The 13798-nt window shown below is 41.6% G+C and overlaps 2 protein-coding genes across 2 annotated transcripts; one reads left to right on the top strand and one right to left on the bottom strand.

Annotated features, from left to right (window-relative positions):
• The first annotated feature begins 263 nt into the window (after window positions 1–263).
• LOC135154769 (uncharacterized) lies at window positions 264–2647 on the top strand. The gene is made up of 3 exons (XM_064102586.1): window positions 264–537; window positions 728–1275; window positions 1448–2647. Exons 1-3 carry the CDS (start codon window positions 354–356, stop codon window positions 2315–2317), a joined length of 1602 nt encoding a protein of 533 aa, XP_063958656.1. The 5' UTR covers window positions 264–353; the 3' UTR covers window positions 2318–2647.
• A 1311-nt stretch (window positions 2648–3958) lies between these two features.
• On the bottom strand, window positions 3959–4615 carry LOC135154656 (putative nuclease HARBI1). The gene has a single exon (XM_064101493.1). It carries the CDS (start codon window positions 4613–4615, stop codon window positions 3959–3961), a length of 657 nt encoding a protein of 218 aa, XP_063957563.1.
• Between the last annotated feature and the right edge of the window lie 9183 nt (window positions 4616–13798).

The following is a 13798-nucleotide window of genomic DNA, read 5'->3' as shown; positions in this document are numbered from 1 at the left end:
GTGTTGTGCAACTATCGGACCTGTCTAGCCGACGTCCGACGGCAATCTGATGAGTGTCCGATGATTTACTGTCATCTGACGCTCATCTGATTGCAATCGGCGGTCTGCCCGACGCGCCTGATAGCCGCCCATCACCAATTCGATTCTCATCGGCGGTTAACGTGATAATTAGTACCGTCCGATTGCTATCCGTTGTGACATCGGAGGGTAATCGCTCATTAACCAAACTGCCATCCGACACATATCGCATAGCAAGCGGCGACATCTGAAGGCCAACGGACTATGAAAGGAGGGCCAGCCGACGCTGACTTCACATATTTTCTCGGACACTACACAGCACCAAGATCTTAAATATGGCTCCAAGAAAAAACAGAAATGTTCGAGGACAGAAGGCTAAGAAGAGACCTCCCGACACTCCACAACAATCTCAAGTGGCAGAAGAATCCTCTGTGCCTTCTCCTGAGGATGCAGAGACGGAGGATAGGCCTATTCAGGCCCCAATCACTGCTCAGCCACACGACTCTCCTTGTGTTATTGGTAAGTACAGCTGAGTTAGGAATATCAAAGTGAGAAAGCAAGTCAATATGTTTTTATAATGAATTGAATTGTAATTTTGAAATATTTGTAATCAATTCTTATCTAAATATTTGAAGAATTTTTGAGATGGAATGGAGTTTTATGTAGGCCTAAGTCATGTAAAGCTGTTTTTTCCATTATAAATCATGAGGCACCGTGAGGCCAGGCAGCACTGCTGCTACCACCAGCATCACCACCGTCATCACCGCCACAAACTTTACTGCAGGTTCCACATCCACTGCCTCCACAGCTGCTACTCCTGCTACTGCAGATGAAGATGACGATGAAGATGAGACAGAAAAAGGCAGGGACACTGATGGAGAAAATGCCCAGCCCCCTGCAAAGAGAAGGCGTAAGGCCCCGAGGCCTCCTGTCGTCCTTTCCGAAGAAGAAATGGTGGAGGTAGCTGAATTCCTCAAGGAGAACGATAGCCTGTATAACAAATCAAGAGACCTCTGGAGGGACACCCAGGCCAGAGCACGTCTGTGGGATCAGCAAGGACAGGCCATGGACAAGACGGGGTTGGAGCTGCAACAGTGGTACGAGAGTCTGAGGACAAAGCTTGGACGGCTAAAGAAGAAAGCACAAAAGAGTGGATCTGGAGCTGAGGTCCTTACTGATGCCAACAAGCGCCTGCTGCAGCTTTTTGACTTCCTCACCCCTCACATGTACGTTGTGCAAAGGAGGAACATAGTTAGTGTAAGTATACTTAACAACAACAAAAAACCCCCCAAAAAATGTGAAATACATCATATCACGAAAAATGGAATAAAATTTAACTAAAAATTATTTTGAATTATTTTACATTAACTTTGATTTATATCTTAACATTTCCTCATCTCAAAACATTCTTTGCTTTGTATCTTTTCAGCTACAGGAACGTATTGAGGCCAGAGGACCAGCACCTCGGGAGGAAGAGGAAGAAGAAGAGGACCAGGAGCGAGGGGTGGAAAGACAGGTAGAGCCAGCCCAGCCAGAAAACCAGGAGGAAGCTACCACTAATCAGCAGTCTTTAGATGGAGCCAGCAAGGAAAGCACTCCATTCCCCAGGGGCAGCAGGTACAACAAGGGTAAGGCACCACAAAAGTCCCCGAGACAGCAGGAGACGGATGTTCTGGATCATCTTATCAAGAACCAGCAAAACAGCGAGCAGCTGATGGCCCTTTCTGCCCAGGTGTTGCGTACACTTGACAGGCCCCAGTCACAGCATCCAGACCGTGAGCAGTTCACTAACTACGTCGGTTCGGTGCTGCAGCAACTCCCTGATGACTTGTATAGGAAGGCAAACAGACTGCTGAGCAACTTGCTCCTTGACATACAAGATGAAGCCAGCACCAGACGCCAAGACTCTCTGTTCATGCAGCATCGACACACATCACTGCAACCTCCCTCGGATCCTCCAATAGCAAGACCTGGTACAAGTTCAGGGGTCAGTCAACCCCCCTGCGGAGATGGATGGCAGCCCCCACCACACCTTTGGCCTACCAACCCAGTTTCCACCAGCGTTTGGCACTCCATGAAGCAGTCCTACATGGCGAACGTGATACCTGGGATGAACGACCATTCAACGCCCTCCTACACCACCATGCAGCCACGCTCCGCCAGCGCCCCTTCTCTCTCAGCAGGCAGAAGTTCTAGGGAGTCAAGTGACTTTAGTATGACAAGCTTCTTGGCAAGCCTGAATGATTCATCTCAGACGCCCCAGCAGCAGCAGACCCAGCAATGTTCACAGGAAGATTAGGGTCACCAAATGCAGAGCAAGGATGGCAAAAAAATGAAAAGAATAAAAGCAATTGTGTTTTTGTTTTCCGGCTTTGGACTTTTTTGTTTATCAGACTTGTCATTAATGAGGAATGAGCCAGGAAGACGATGTAGATTTTTTTTTGGATTAAACATGAGAACAATACTGAGAAGGAAACGAACATAAATCGGTCTTTGTTTTCATTGATTTAGTTTTTAGGAGTTAGACCCTTTATCATTTATAAGTTTTTTATCATTGACTTGTGTTTTGCTATGTTTGTAAAGATTGTTTTTGTTGAATAAAGTACGCACAGGTTGCATATTAATGTTTAGAATTATCTTGCGTATGATTTGTCATTCTTGAGTGAAACAAATCATTATTTCCCATCAATCTCTCTCTCTCTCTCTCTCTTAATGCTTTGGTTAAGAAATGAATACTTGTATTCGACTCCATTAATAAATTCAAATTTGAAGATTTGGAACGTAGAATGAATCAAGAAATAACAATTCAGAAAATTTACATTGTTCACTTTATTGAACACTATGCAACTCCCTTTTTAGATACATTGCCTTGGCTACAAGCTTCTTTGGCAATTCAAAAACACATCATATCCAAGTACAATAACTGATAATAATACTTGATGCAACTCTAATGTAGTACAAAATATTTTGGCAACTCAGTTACTCAGAAACACATCACTTTCATTAACTGATGTGTTTTGTTTTTTTATTGATTGATTTTTTAAAATCAATAAGGTTTTTTGCAAATGCAACCTCACGGCATTTTGATTGAATTTTTTTTTTATAAAAAAAAAAATTGTTAGTCGCCGTTCAGACGACAAATCATGAACATTGCTTAATAATTATGACAATTAGTAATTTCAAGGCTCAACATCCATTGCAGTATTCTAACAAATGCTGGCAACAAAATAGTTAATCATAGTAATTGTCATCTTTATCTATGTCCACTTCAGGTAACAAAAGTTTATACTCCGTTATCTCAAATCATCCTCTCCTGCCAAGGAACTGCTCCTCCAAGAGGATTGTTGAAGTACAGTCTTAGGGTTTCACGCTGTGCTTTGGCCTCTGCTGTGTCGCGGAAGGGTCCTCTTGGAGTTGGTACTTCATGCATGGGAGCCATGTTCCTCCATTCTCCTGGTATGATGTTTTGGTCGGTATCCTCTGTATCCAGCTGACCATGGTGCATGGCTGGGTGCCGTATTCCAATCAGGTTGTGGAGACAGACACATGTTTCTATGATGTTACGCACAACATCAGGTTGTTGCTGTAGTGTTCCTAGAAGACACTGGAATCTGGCTGCTAGTATTCCGAAGGCATTTTCCACGACTCTTCGGGCTCTACTTATGCGATAGTTGTACACCGCTCTGTACGATTCAGGTTCTTTCTCGAGTAGGGCTTCATCATGTGGGTTCGCAAAGCAAAGGCGTCATCCCCGATCATGAAATATGGCATGTTCTGGTTGTCATTGGTCATTGGCTCAGGTGGGGGAATCCTATTTGACCACTCTCCACTGTCTCTTTGAGCTCAGATGCATTGTATATCTGCGCGTCAGACATGTGTCCTTGAGCACCGGTGTCTATCCACAAGAACCGGTAGTTAGCATCAACAAGTGCCATGAGGACTATGAGAAGAAATGTTTATAATTATGGTAGAGACTGCCGGAGTTCTCTGGTTTCCTGAGTGCCACGTGCTTGCCATCAAGTGCCCCCATTACATGTGGAACGTTCCAACGCCTCTCGTATTCTTCAGCAATTGCACGCCATTCTTGTTCGGTGGTGGGACACTGGATCACTTCATTAGCATACTCATCCACTATGGCTTGACAGACTTCGGGGATAAACTTGCAAATGGTTTCTCGAGCAACCCTGAAACTGTATGACAGTGACGGATACCGATCGCCAGCTGCAAGGTGCCTTATGGTACAGGCTAACTTGAGACCAGGTTCAAGGGCTCTCCTGGCATTGGTATCGTCCTTCGTGAGTCTTGGTGCGAGTCTCTGGAGTAGTTCATCAAAAAATTCTGGCGTAACTCTCAAGAAATTGAAAAATGCCGTTGTATCCTCCATTCTTAGTTCATTCAAGAGTCTGGTGTAGTGCCCATATAACAGCCTTCTCTCAGCTTGCAGCCATGGTCGAACCCAATAACTACGTGGTCTTCTTCGCCTTTTTCTCAGCCTCTTTCTCAGGACCTGAAGGACTATTGCGTCTTGTTGCATAGTTTGTTGCTGGAGCATAAAAACACAGCCCAGGGCTGCAGTGTTGCGAAGAAGTTGATCCATGTCTAGTATTGTCAGGAGGTGCAGCCTGCTTTTATACTCGACTGCCGATTTTGGCGAAAATCCGACCAGTATTGGGTCAGTGTCCGATTACCCTCCGAACAGCAACCGATATGTCGGGTTGATGTCGGGAGAGTGTTGGAAGTGTCAGATTAGTGTCAGGCCACCCTCGAATTACAATCCGACCACATTCGAATCAATCGGACGCTGCCGATGAAAATGGCGGACAGACATCGGGCCGCTACCAGTCCTTTATCCGATTACCCCGATCAATGTTGGATCTTTATAGGATTTTACGGAAAACAGGGACCAAAAAAAGTGGATGTCGGGTGAATTTTCATCGGAACTCATCGGAGCGCTGACATTTTTGCAAAATTGGGATCAGATTGGCGTCAGATCAGGTTCCGATGGTCAGTGGAATGGGGGTAGAACCCGAGAGGAGTGCGAGGAAATTATCTCGTATTTATGCACACTCTGATCTTACCCTGTTATACATGTATTTTGTTGTTGATGTTTTTTTTTTTTTTTTTTTTTGTCTTTACATATATTGTGAATGTGCCTATTTGTAGAATATATTGTATATATATATATATATATATATATACATTTTTTTTTTTTTTTTTTTTATATGTGCTTTTTAAAGCGAATAAAGAACTCTTGAATTGAATTAGTGGATTGGTGTGATGCCTGCTCTTCATGAATTTCTAAAATCAGTCCTTAAAGGAATGGAATGGGCTGAAAATATTTATATCTTAATACATAGAGTAGAATTCACCGAGCAAAATGCCGAAAATTTCATCAAAATAGGATAACAAATAATAAAGTTATTGAAGTTTAAAGTTTAGCAATATTGTGAAAACAGTCGTCATGAATATTCATTAGGTGGGCTGATGATGTCACATCCCCACTTTCCGTTTTCTTATTATGTTATTACATAAAAATATGTCTCCCTTATAATGAAATAAGATGCAGCAATAAATATCTAATGCACTAAATCAGTTGCCAATACAATTTTTCTAGTTCTTGGAGGAAAAAATTTGAATAAACCTAATTAAATTCATATAACAAAATACAAAAGAACAAGTGGGGATGTGACATCATCAGCCCACCTCATGAATATTCATGACGACTGTTTTCACAAAATATTACTAAACTTTAAAATTCAATAACTTTGTTATTTGTTATCCGATTTCGATGAAATTTTCGGCATTTAGCTTAGTGAATTCTACTCTATTTATTAAGCTATAAATACTTTCAGCCCGGATCATCCCTTTAAAATGTCCCTTTTTCTAAGTTAAATATGTGAATATAAAAAATTATCAGCTCGCGCTTCGCGCTCGTATCATTCGGTTAGTGAAATACGTATGGTCTTAGTGAATTCCTACAAACAAGCCTCAGAATGCCCATCTTCAGGTCTGAATTTCCTAAATATTCAGCTCGCGCTCGCAATATTTGATTAGTGAGATGCGTATGATAATCATGATTACGACTACAAAAAGTGCTTCGTGTGTTTAGATGTAATTTTAACAAATCAGCAGGCGCTTGACACTCGCATTAGATGACTATGGTGACTCGGAGATATGTATACTCTTAATGGATTCCTTAAAAAAATAGTCCTTAAAATATCCCTGTATAGGGTCAAACTATACATGGTTACAGCCCGATAGACCGCGGGTCCGATAGACCGCGGGTCCGATAGCCCGCGGGTCCGATAGACCGCGGGTCCGATAGTCCGCGGGTCCGATAGACCGCGGGTCCGATAGACCGCGGGTCCGATAGTCCGCGGGTCCGATAGACCGCGGGTCCGATAGCCCGCGGTGTGTGTAAAATTATGGTCAGGATATAGTGAGATCCAATGCCATCAAGAGGTCAAAAGGCCAATGATACGAGTCCATTGGGGTTCTATAACGATGACCCAAAGGACAATCGCCCCCTGACATCTACTTCAAGGAAAATATTATCCCCATATTTTATCGTCAGGGACTGTTACCCCCCCCCCCCGGAAATTTACCCTCTAGACGCCATACGGAGCCATCGACTTGACGACATGGCGAGATACTTTATCTTGCCATGTCGACTAAATAATGGCGCGATACGTTATCCTGCCAAGTCAGTCCACTTATAAAAAGTTACATGTCAACATAGCGATATATCGGGATTCTCGCCGGGGCTTGTACACTAGTATCTCGCCATGTGGACATATCGACTTGACAAGATAGAATATATCGCTATGTCAAAATAATAAGCGTATTAATTACTTAGGCGGCGGAAGCGGGGGGGGGGGGGGGGGGGGGGGGGGGACCTTTCCGCCTAAATTTGAGGTGGGGGACGGTCCCCCCTAGATTTTTAGTTGAGAACCTTTTTTTTGCTTGTCAATTTGTTTTCTACGTCCCCCCTAAATTGAGGTGGACCCCCCTAAAATATTTTTGTCCCCCTAATTTTGGTTTATAACCTTTTTTCTTGTCAACATTTTTTCAAAATTGGTGGTCCTTCCTATAAATTTTGGTTGATTTGCTTGTCAATTTTTTTACCTGTGTCCATCCCAAAATTTCAGGTGGACCCCCCTAAATTTGTTTGCCTTCCGCCGCCAATGATTAATTAAGACATGGCAAGATAAAGTACCACGCCATGTCGTCACGTTAATGGCATTTTCAAGGCTCCATACTAGGGGTAATTATCCGGGGTAATTATCTGGAGGGTAAATTTCCGGGAGGGGGGGTATCAGTCCCCGCCGGTAAAAATATGGGGATAATATTTTCCTTGAAGTAGTTGTCAGGGGGTGATTGCCCTAATTGGGTTATTGTTATAGAACCCAGGCGCGGATCCAGGATTCCGTGGGGAGGGAGGGGGGGCAAATTTGACCTGATTTTTGGCGCCCATATGTGTACTTTTCGAAAAGTGGCGCCCACTCCCTCCCGGCCAGGCTAACTAAAGTGCCTTAAATGGATTTTGAATTATCTTATAATCACATTTTAAAAAAACCAAAGACCACTTTTTCATGTGTTCTTGAAAAAAAAATCCATTAATATATAATGTAATATCAATGGGAGCGCAAAGCACGAGCGATTTTTTTTTTTTTTTTTTTTGGGGGGGGGGTTCAATTTGGTTTAACTTCTTACCAGAGTAGGCCCTACTAGAATATTCTGTGAACGGGAGCTGTAGTTTCTGTACTGTTGTGTTAGAATACCCTTCAATAATATTAATGATCACCTCTTGGGAATAATGCAATCTCGAAGCAATCGACTAATTCTCCTCATCATGCACGGGGGGGGGGGGGGGATGGGTGGCGAGAGCACCAAGTTAAAAAAAATAAATGAAATGGGGGGGTAGACGTCAAAGAAAATCTGATATTTCATTTTTAAAAACAAATTGAGGTATCTCACAAGGCCTAAATAAATAATGAGAACGCGAAGCGCGATCTGATTTTTTTAAATAGATTTATCATGTATTATATCCTGAAAGCCTAAGTCAGGGGCGGACCCAGCTTCCGCCATTAGGGGGAGGGGCCATTTTTTCACCCATATTTTCCCCGATCGGCCGCTCAAAGTTGATTTTTTTTGGTTTCTTTGAAGGGAATGTCCCAGTGCCGTAATGAGCCAACAAATTCGAGGGGGCTCGATATGGTGTATCGCATAAAATTAATAAGAAGTTGCCAGTGAGCGAAGCGAGCAAGCAAATATGCTGACATTTTTATTACAAAAATACAAGGTTGTGATAGATTTTGACATAATATTTGGAAAATAATATTATATTTCATCCTTATCCCTTTCCTTTTCTCTCTATTTTTTCTTAGTCTTGATTCTCTCTTCTTCTTTTTTTTTTTTTGGGGGGGGGCAAAACACCCATGTCCTAACAGTCATTTCCTAGCTTTACTTTATAAGCAACATAAATGTGTAATAATCTCTTAAGCCCTATGTAATCTAAAAATGAAATTTCATGTATTTTGTCCTGAAAATTGAACATTTTGGGCAATGTTTGTGAACCTGAACAGCGTATATAACTAGATAATTACCACGAGCGCGAAGCCGAGCAGAAATGTAAAATATTCGTTCTGGCCTGGTCGAAAAGGGACATGTTAAGGATGTTTTGCAGTTAGCCATTCAACGATTAAATAATGCGAGCGCGAAGCGCGAGCTGAACATTTTTGATATTCCAACCTAAAAAGATGAGATTTCAAATCCCCCAATGGGACATTCGATTCATGTTTGTCAATCATGAAAAAGGATGGGTAATTTTTGGTATCTTCCTACAATAATAATGCGAGCGCAAAGCGCGAGCAAAATTTTTTTGATATTCTGATTCGAAACTGGATAATTTTAGCACGTTTTGAATAAGATCAAGCTTTGTATCCTAAAAACATGCGTGCGCGTGTTTTAGAGTTAGACAGAATCCTGGCAATCTGAATACATTTCATTTTTCATCATAAAAATCAATAATGCGAGCGCAGAGCCCGAGCTGAAAATAATATTTGAAATTCCGATATGAAAAGGGTCAATTTAAGCACTGTTTACAGCACTGTGTATATAGGGAAATTTGATAGCACTATATAAATAATGCGAGCGCGAAGCGCGAGCTGATATTTTATTATTTATTTGACCTAGGATCGAGACATTTTAGGCCTAAGGACATTTTGTCATCATATAAGAATGATGACTATCTTCTCTTTGTTTTCCTAAAAATTTATTTCTGAAAAAGGGACAATTTAGTTATAATGAATTTATACAAATTTTATTTCATATTTATTAATCTGTTAAGCCTAATGAGTGTGTGAAATTTGTTGACAGTGCATGAGGCCTGAAAACTGGATATTTTAAGTATTTTTGTAATCATGAATAGGATTCATTGGTTGATATATTTTTAGCAAATAATGCGAGCGCAAATCGCGATCCGGATTTTTCTTTTAATGGGGGGATTTAAGTAGTTTGTTATAAAATTAATATATAGGTATACATAACTCACCAATCAAAACGCGAGCGCACAGCGCTAGCTCATAGGCCTTTATTACTTTTTTTATAATCGAGACACCTGAAAAGGTATATTTAGAGAATCTTATATGAAATATAAAAAGACAATACATAGGCCTACTTGGCATATAGTGCGAGCGCACAAAATGTTGCAAATGTTGATTCAAACCATAAAACGGACATTTTCCAGAGCACTTAAAACATAAATTGGTAAATAAAACAAAATAATGAAAGATCGATATTTTAAACTACATAGCAGCCTATTGAGCTGTATTTATATACTGACTTAAGAAGGACTAAGGTATAATTCCTATTCTAATTGCTTGTCCTTTTCTCTTCCTTTTTTCTGTTTCTTACCCCTTTTTGCGCCACCATGGGGGGGGGGGGGGCAAAATCTTTGCCACCTGGATCGACCTATGTATGTTGACTTGAAAAACACTAACACTTACATGTGGGATTGAAGCAGAGGATGCATACCTCATTAATCAAATATTGCGAGCGCGTAGCGCGAGCTGAATTTGACAATAACCCATTTTTGTGACCCTGAACAGGGTATCTATCTCGCTAAACAGACTTAAAACTCGAAAATATTTTTTTTTCTGTTATCGTAAAAACGGGATATTTTAATTCAGCCGCATTAATTGAAGTTTTTTTACAGGACATATATTTTACTATAAACAGGCAATGTTGCGTCCCCGGTCGAAAATGAATTTGCATGAAGCCCTCTAAGTTCAAGGTCAATTTGGCGCCCTCGGTTGAACATAAACTTGGCGCCCCCATCATGTGAAATATAACTTTGCCCTCCCTCCCCTCTCTGAAACATGTATTTGTCGCATTATGGTCAAAATTCAAATTAGCGCTCCCCTAGTTCGAACATCAATTTGGTGCCCCGCTAGATCGAACATCAATTCGGCGCCCCATAGTTCGAACGTCATTTTGGCGCCATCAAATCGACGTCCAGGTCAACATCTCCCTCTTCCGTTTCCCATCTCCTTTTCTTTCTTTTTTCTTTCTTTTATCCTCATTCCCCTTCCTTCCTTTCTCTCTTTCTTTCCCCCTCTTCTTTTCCCCCCTTTCTTCTCTTTCCCCCATCTTTTCTTTCCCCCTTTTCTTCTCTTTTTGCTGTCTTTTCTTTCCCTCTTTTCTCGTTTTTCCTCTCTTCCCACTTACTCTCGCTCTTTTTTCTTCTTCTTTTCCCCCTTTTCCTTACTCCGTTCTCTTCTTTTCCCTCTTCCACTTTTTTTCTCTTTTCCCCTTTAATTCTCCCTTTTTCTTTTTCTTTTTCTTTCCTTCTCCCTTTTTTCTCTTTTAATATTTTTCTTCTCTCTCTCCCCTTCCTCCCTCTCTCTCTTTCTTCTCTTCTTCCCCTCTTCCTCTCTCTCTCTTTTTTCTTATCTTTCTTCCCATCTTCCTCTCTATTTAAATATTCTTCTCTTCGTTCCTCTTTTTTTTCTTCTTTTTCCTCCTTTTCCTTTCTCCTTTCTTTTCTTCTCTTCCTTTTCCCTCCTCTTTTTCCCCTCTTCTTTCCCCTTTTCTTCTCCCTTTTTTCTTTGTCTTTCCTTTCCCCTTTTTCTTCTCTTCCTTTCTCCTTCTTACTCTCTTTTCTATTCTCTTCTTTTCCCATCTTCCTCTTTCTTTTTTTATTCTCTCCCTTTTCCCCTCTTCCCCCCTCTTTTTTTTGAGCTGGGGGTGGAGGGGGTGAGGCAGTTCCCCCTCGGCCCTCCATGGATCCGCACCTGATAGAACCCCATGGCCTCGTATCATTTGACCTTTGGACCTCTCGATGACATTTGATATATCTGATCATAATTTTACACACACTGCGGACTATCGGACCCGCGGTCTATCGGACCCGCGGACTATCGGACCCGCGGTCTATCGGACCCGCGGTCTATCGGACCCGCGGTCTATCGGGATGTCCCCAAAATTTCAGCTCGCGCTTCGCGTTCGCATTGTTTCTTTAGCGAGACAGGTAGATATCATGATTACAATAATTTGCTTATAATGTCCCTTTTTGGGTCTGAATATCAAAAATTTTCAGCTCGCGCTTCGCGCTCGCATTATTTGATCAGTGACATACATATCCCTTTAATGAACTGTACTTAAAATGTCTCTATTAGGTCAGTATACCTAGCAACTGAGCGCGCTACGCGCGCTCACTAAGTGACTCAAAATTTTTGCTGGTGCCCCCCAATGCCGTGACCCACGGTACGCCACTGTTCACGCAGGCCAGAGTAGGCCCAACTGGGGGGGGGGGGGGGGGGGCACAATTTCCCTAGGAAAATTTGATAAGAAAAAAAGTCCTCTCGTAGGTCCTACGTACGACATATTCCCATTAAAAATATTTCACTGTGACGGCTCAAGGGAGGGGGGGGGGGGGCACACGTCTCGTCTATACAGTATTAACGGCATATTTACATTCAAAATGACTCTCAAAAGGTGGGGGCACGACGGACCGGATGTGTCGATCCCCCTCCTGGATGCGCCACGGGGGGGGGGGTCCCTCGGTCGGTTCTGGCCGCGGACCCCCTTCTTTTGTCAACAGCAAAAGAAAAAAATGAAGAGGAAATTACCGTGAAGAGAGAATTAGGAAACAGGAAAGGAGAGGGTAAAGAAAAGAAACAAAACAAGGGGAGGAAATCAATTAGAAAACTTGGGTCATTTAATTTAGGCCTATATAATAATTATGAATTCAAATTATGAAACAAAATGAAAAGGTCTATAGAGAACAATATATGGTAGGCGTAGCTTAAATCAAAGTTCCCCCAGAGCTGATCTCCCTCTCTAAAAATTTGATAAGGCCGAAAAATTTCTCTGTTTGGAATCGAACCCGGGCCCACAGTTTAGAACGCAGGTGCCTTAACCACTAGTCCGCAGATATGTGCTAGTAATTTGGGCGAACCTGATCCGATTTTAGGTGTAAATTGCTGCTCGTGTACTTTGTTCTTTTAAACTGTCCAGTTTTAGGTCGGAATATCAAACATTTTCACCTCGCGCTTCGAGCTCGCATCTATCATCCTTATCATGGTTACAAAAAATGCTTAGAATTACAATTTTTCAGGTCAGAATATTAAAATTTTCCGCTCGCGCTTCGCACTCGCATTATGTACCACTGAAAACAGTCCTTGACAGGTCCCTTTTTAGGTCATCTAATATACTACAATTTTTGGCTCGGGTTGGATTTTTCATCTATGTTTTTTATGAGATACCTTATCTTGTTCGTTAAAAGTTAAGATGTAGATCTAAACATTCAGCCTTTAGTTAGTTTTAAGCGGCCGATCGGGGAAAATGTGGATTATGATAATTTTCCGCCTCCCTCCAATGGGGGGAAAGCTGGATCTACCTTAGGAAGTAATGAAACTGAACATATGCGGGCCTGCATCATAAACTAGAACGGTCCACTTTTTATAACTAGGAATCCCGCTGCAAACAAACTGCGGGATTGGGTTCAATTATTATTTTTTTCTTCATCACAATTACAAGTATGTAATCGATGAAAATAATGTTATTTTTAAATTTTCACTTAAATTACAGCTTCTGCACTTACAAATCATGGGCAGACGCGTCCCCCTACCAAAAATAAATAAATTACCTTACATTTTTGGTGATAAACTTTTTTTTTTTTTGGGGGGGGGGGCTTGTCAAACTTTCCAGCCTCTGGTCCCCTCTACCTTTGAGGACAGATTTCCGCCCATGATTACAATTCTAATTACTTTCTATAAAGTCATACATGAAATCAATATGTATTTTGTACGTAGCAGCACCACCCATTGAACATAAATTACAGAGGAACGGACAAGATGAAGCTGAAGGTGCCGAATCAATAAGCCAGTCTATAGTTACCTCATGGACAAGTTTGTACAAATAACCTTTCTTTTTTTCATTTGGTCATTAATGGTGAATTTTTCTTGAAAAAACAAAAATATTTGAAATCATTCGACTTGGCGTATGCGGCTGCAAGCCTGCAACTCCATGGCCCTGTGAAGCGGGGGGAGCTGCATGGGGATGTTGAAGCACCCCAGGAATTACCTGTGGGTGCTGCGTGTGTTATCCACAGGCAGGGGGTGCTGCGTGTGTTCACCCTCGGCATCTGGTAGGTATGCTAAATAGCAAAAATGTAAGATAAAAATGTACATTTTGTAGTAAAACGCTTTTTTTTTGCTTGTCAAAATTTTCCTTGACCCAAATCTTGCAGCGCTCTTTTTTTTTTTTTTTTTTTTTT

The sequence above is a fragment of the Lytechinus pictus genome, chromosome 7 (assembly GCF_037042905.1).
Source record: "Lytechinus pictus isolate F3 Inbred chromosome 7, Lp3.0, whole genome shotgun sequence".
NCBI classification, from domain to species: Eukaryota; Metazoa; Echinodermata; class Echinoidea; order Temnopleuroida; family Toxopneustidae; genus Lytechinus; species Lytechinus pictus.
Note: the sequence above shows the minus strand (reverse complement) of the source record. Positions and strands in the feature narration are given on the sequence as shown.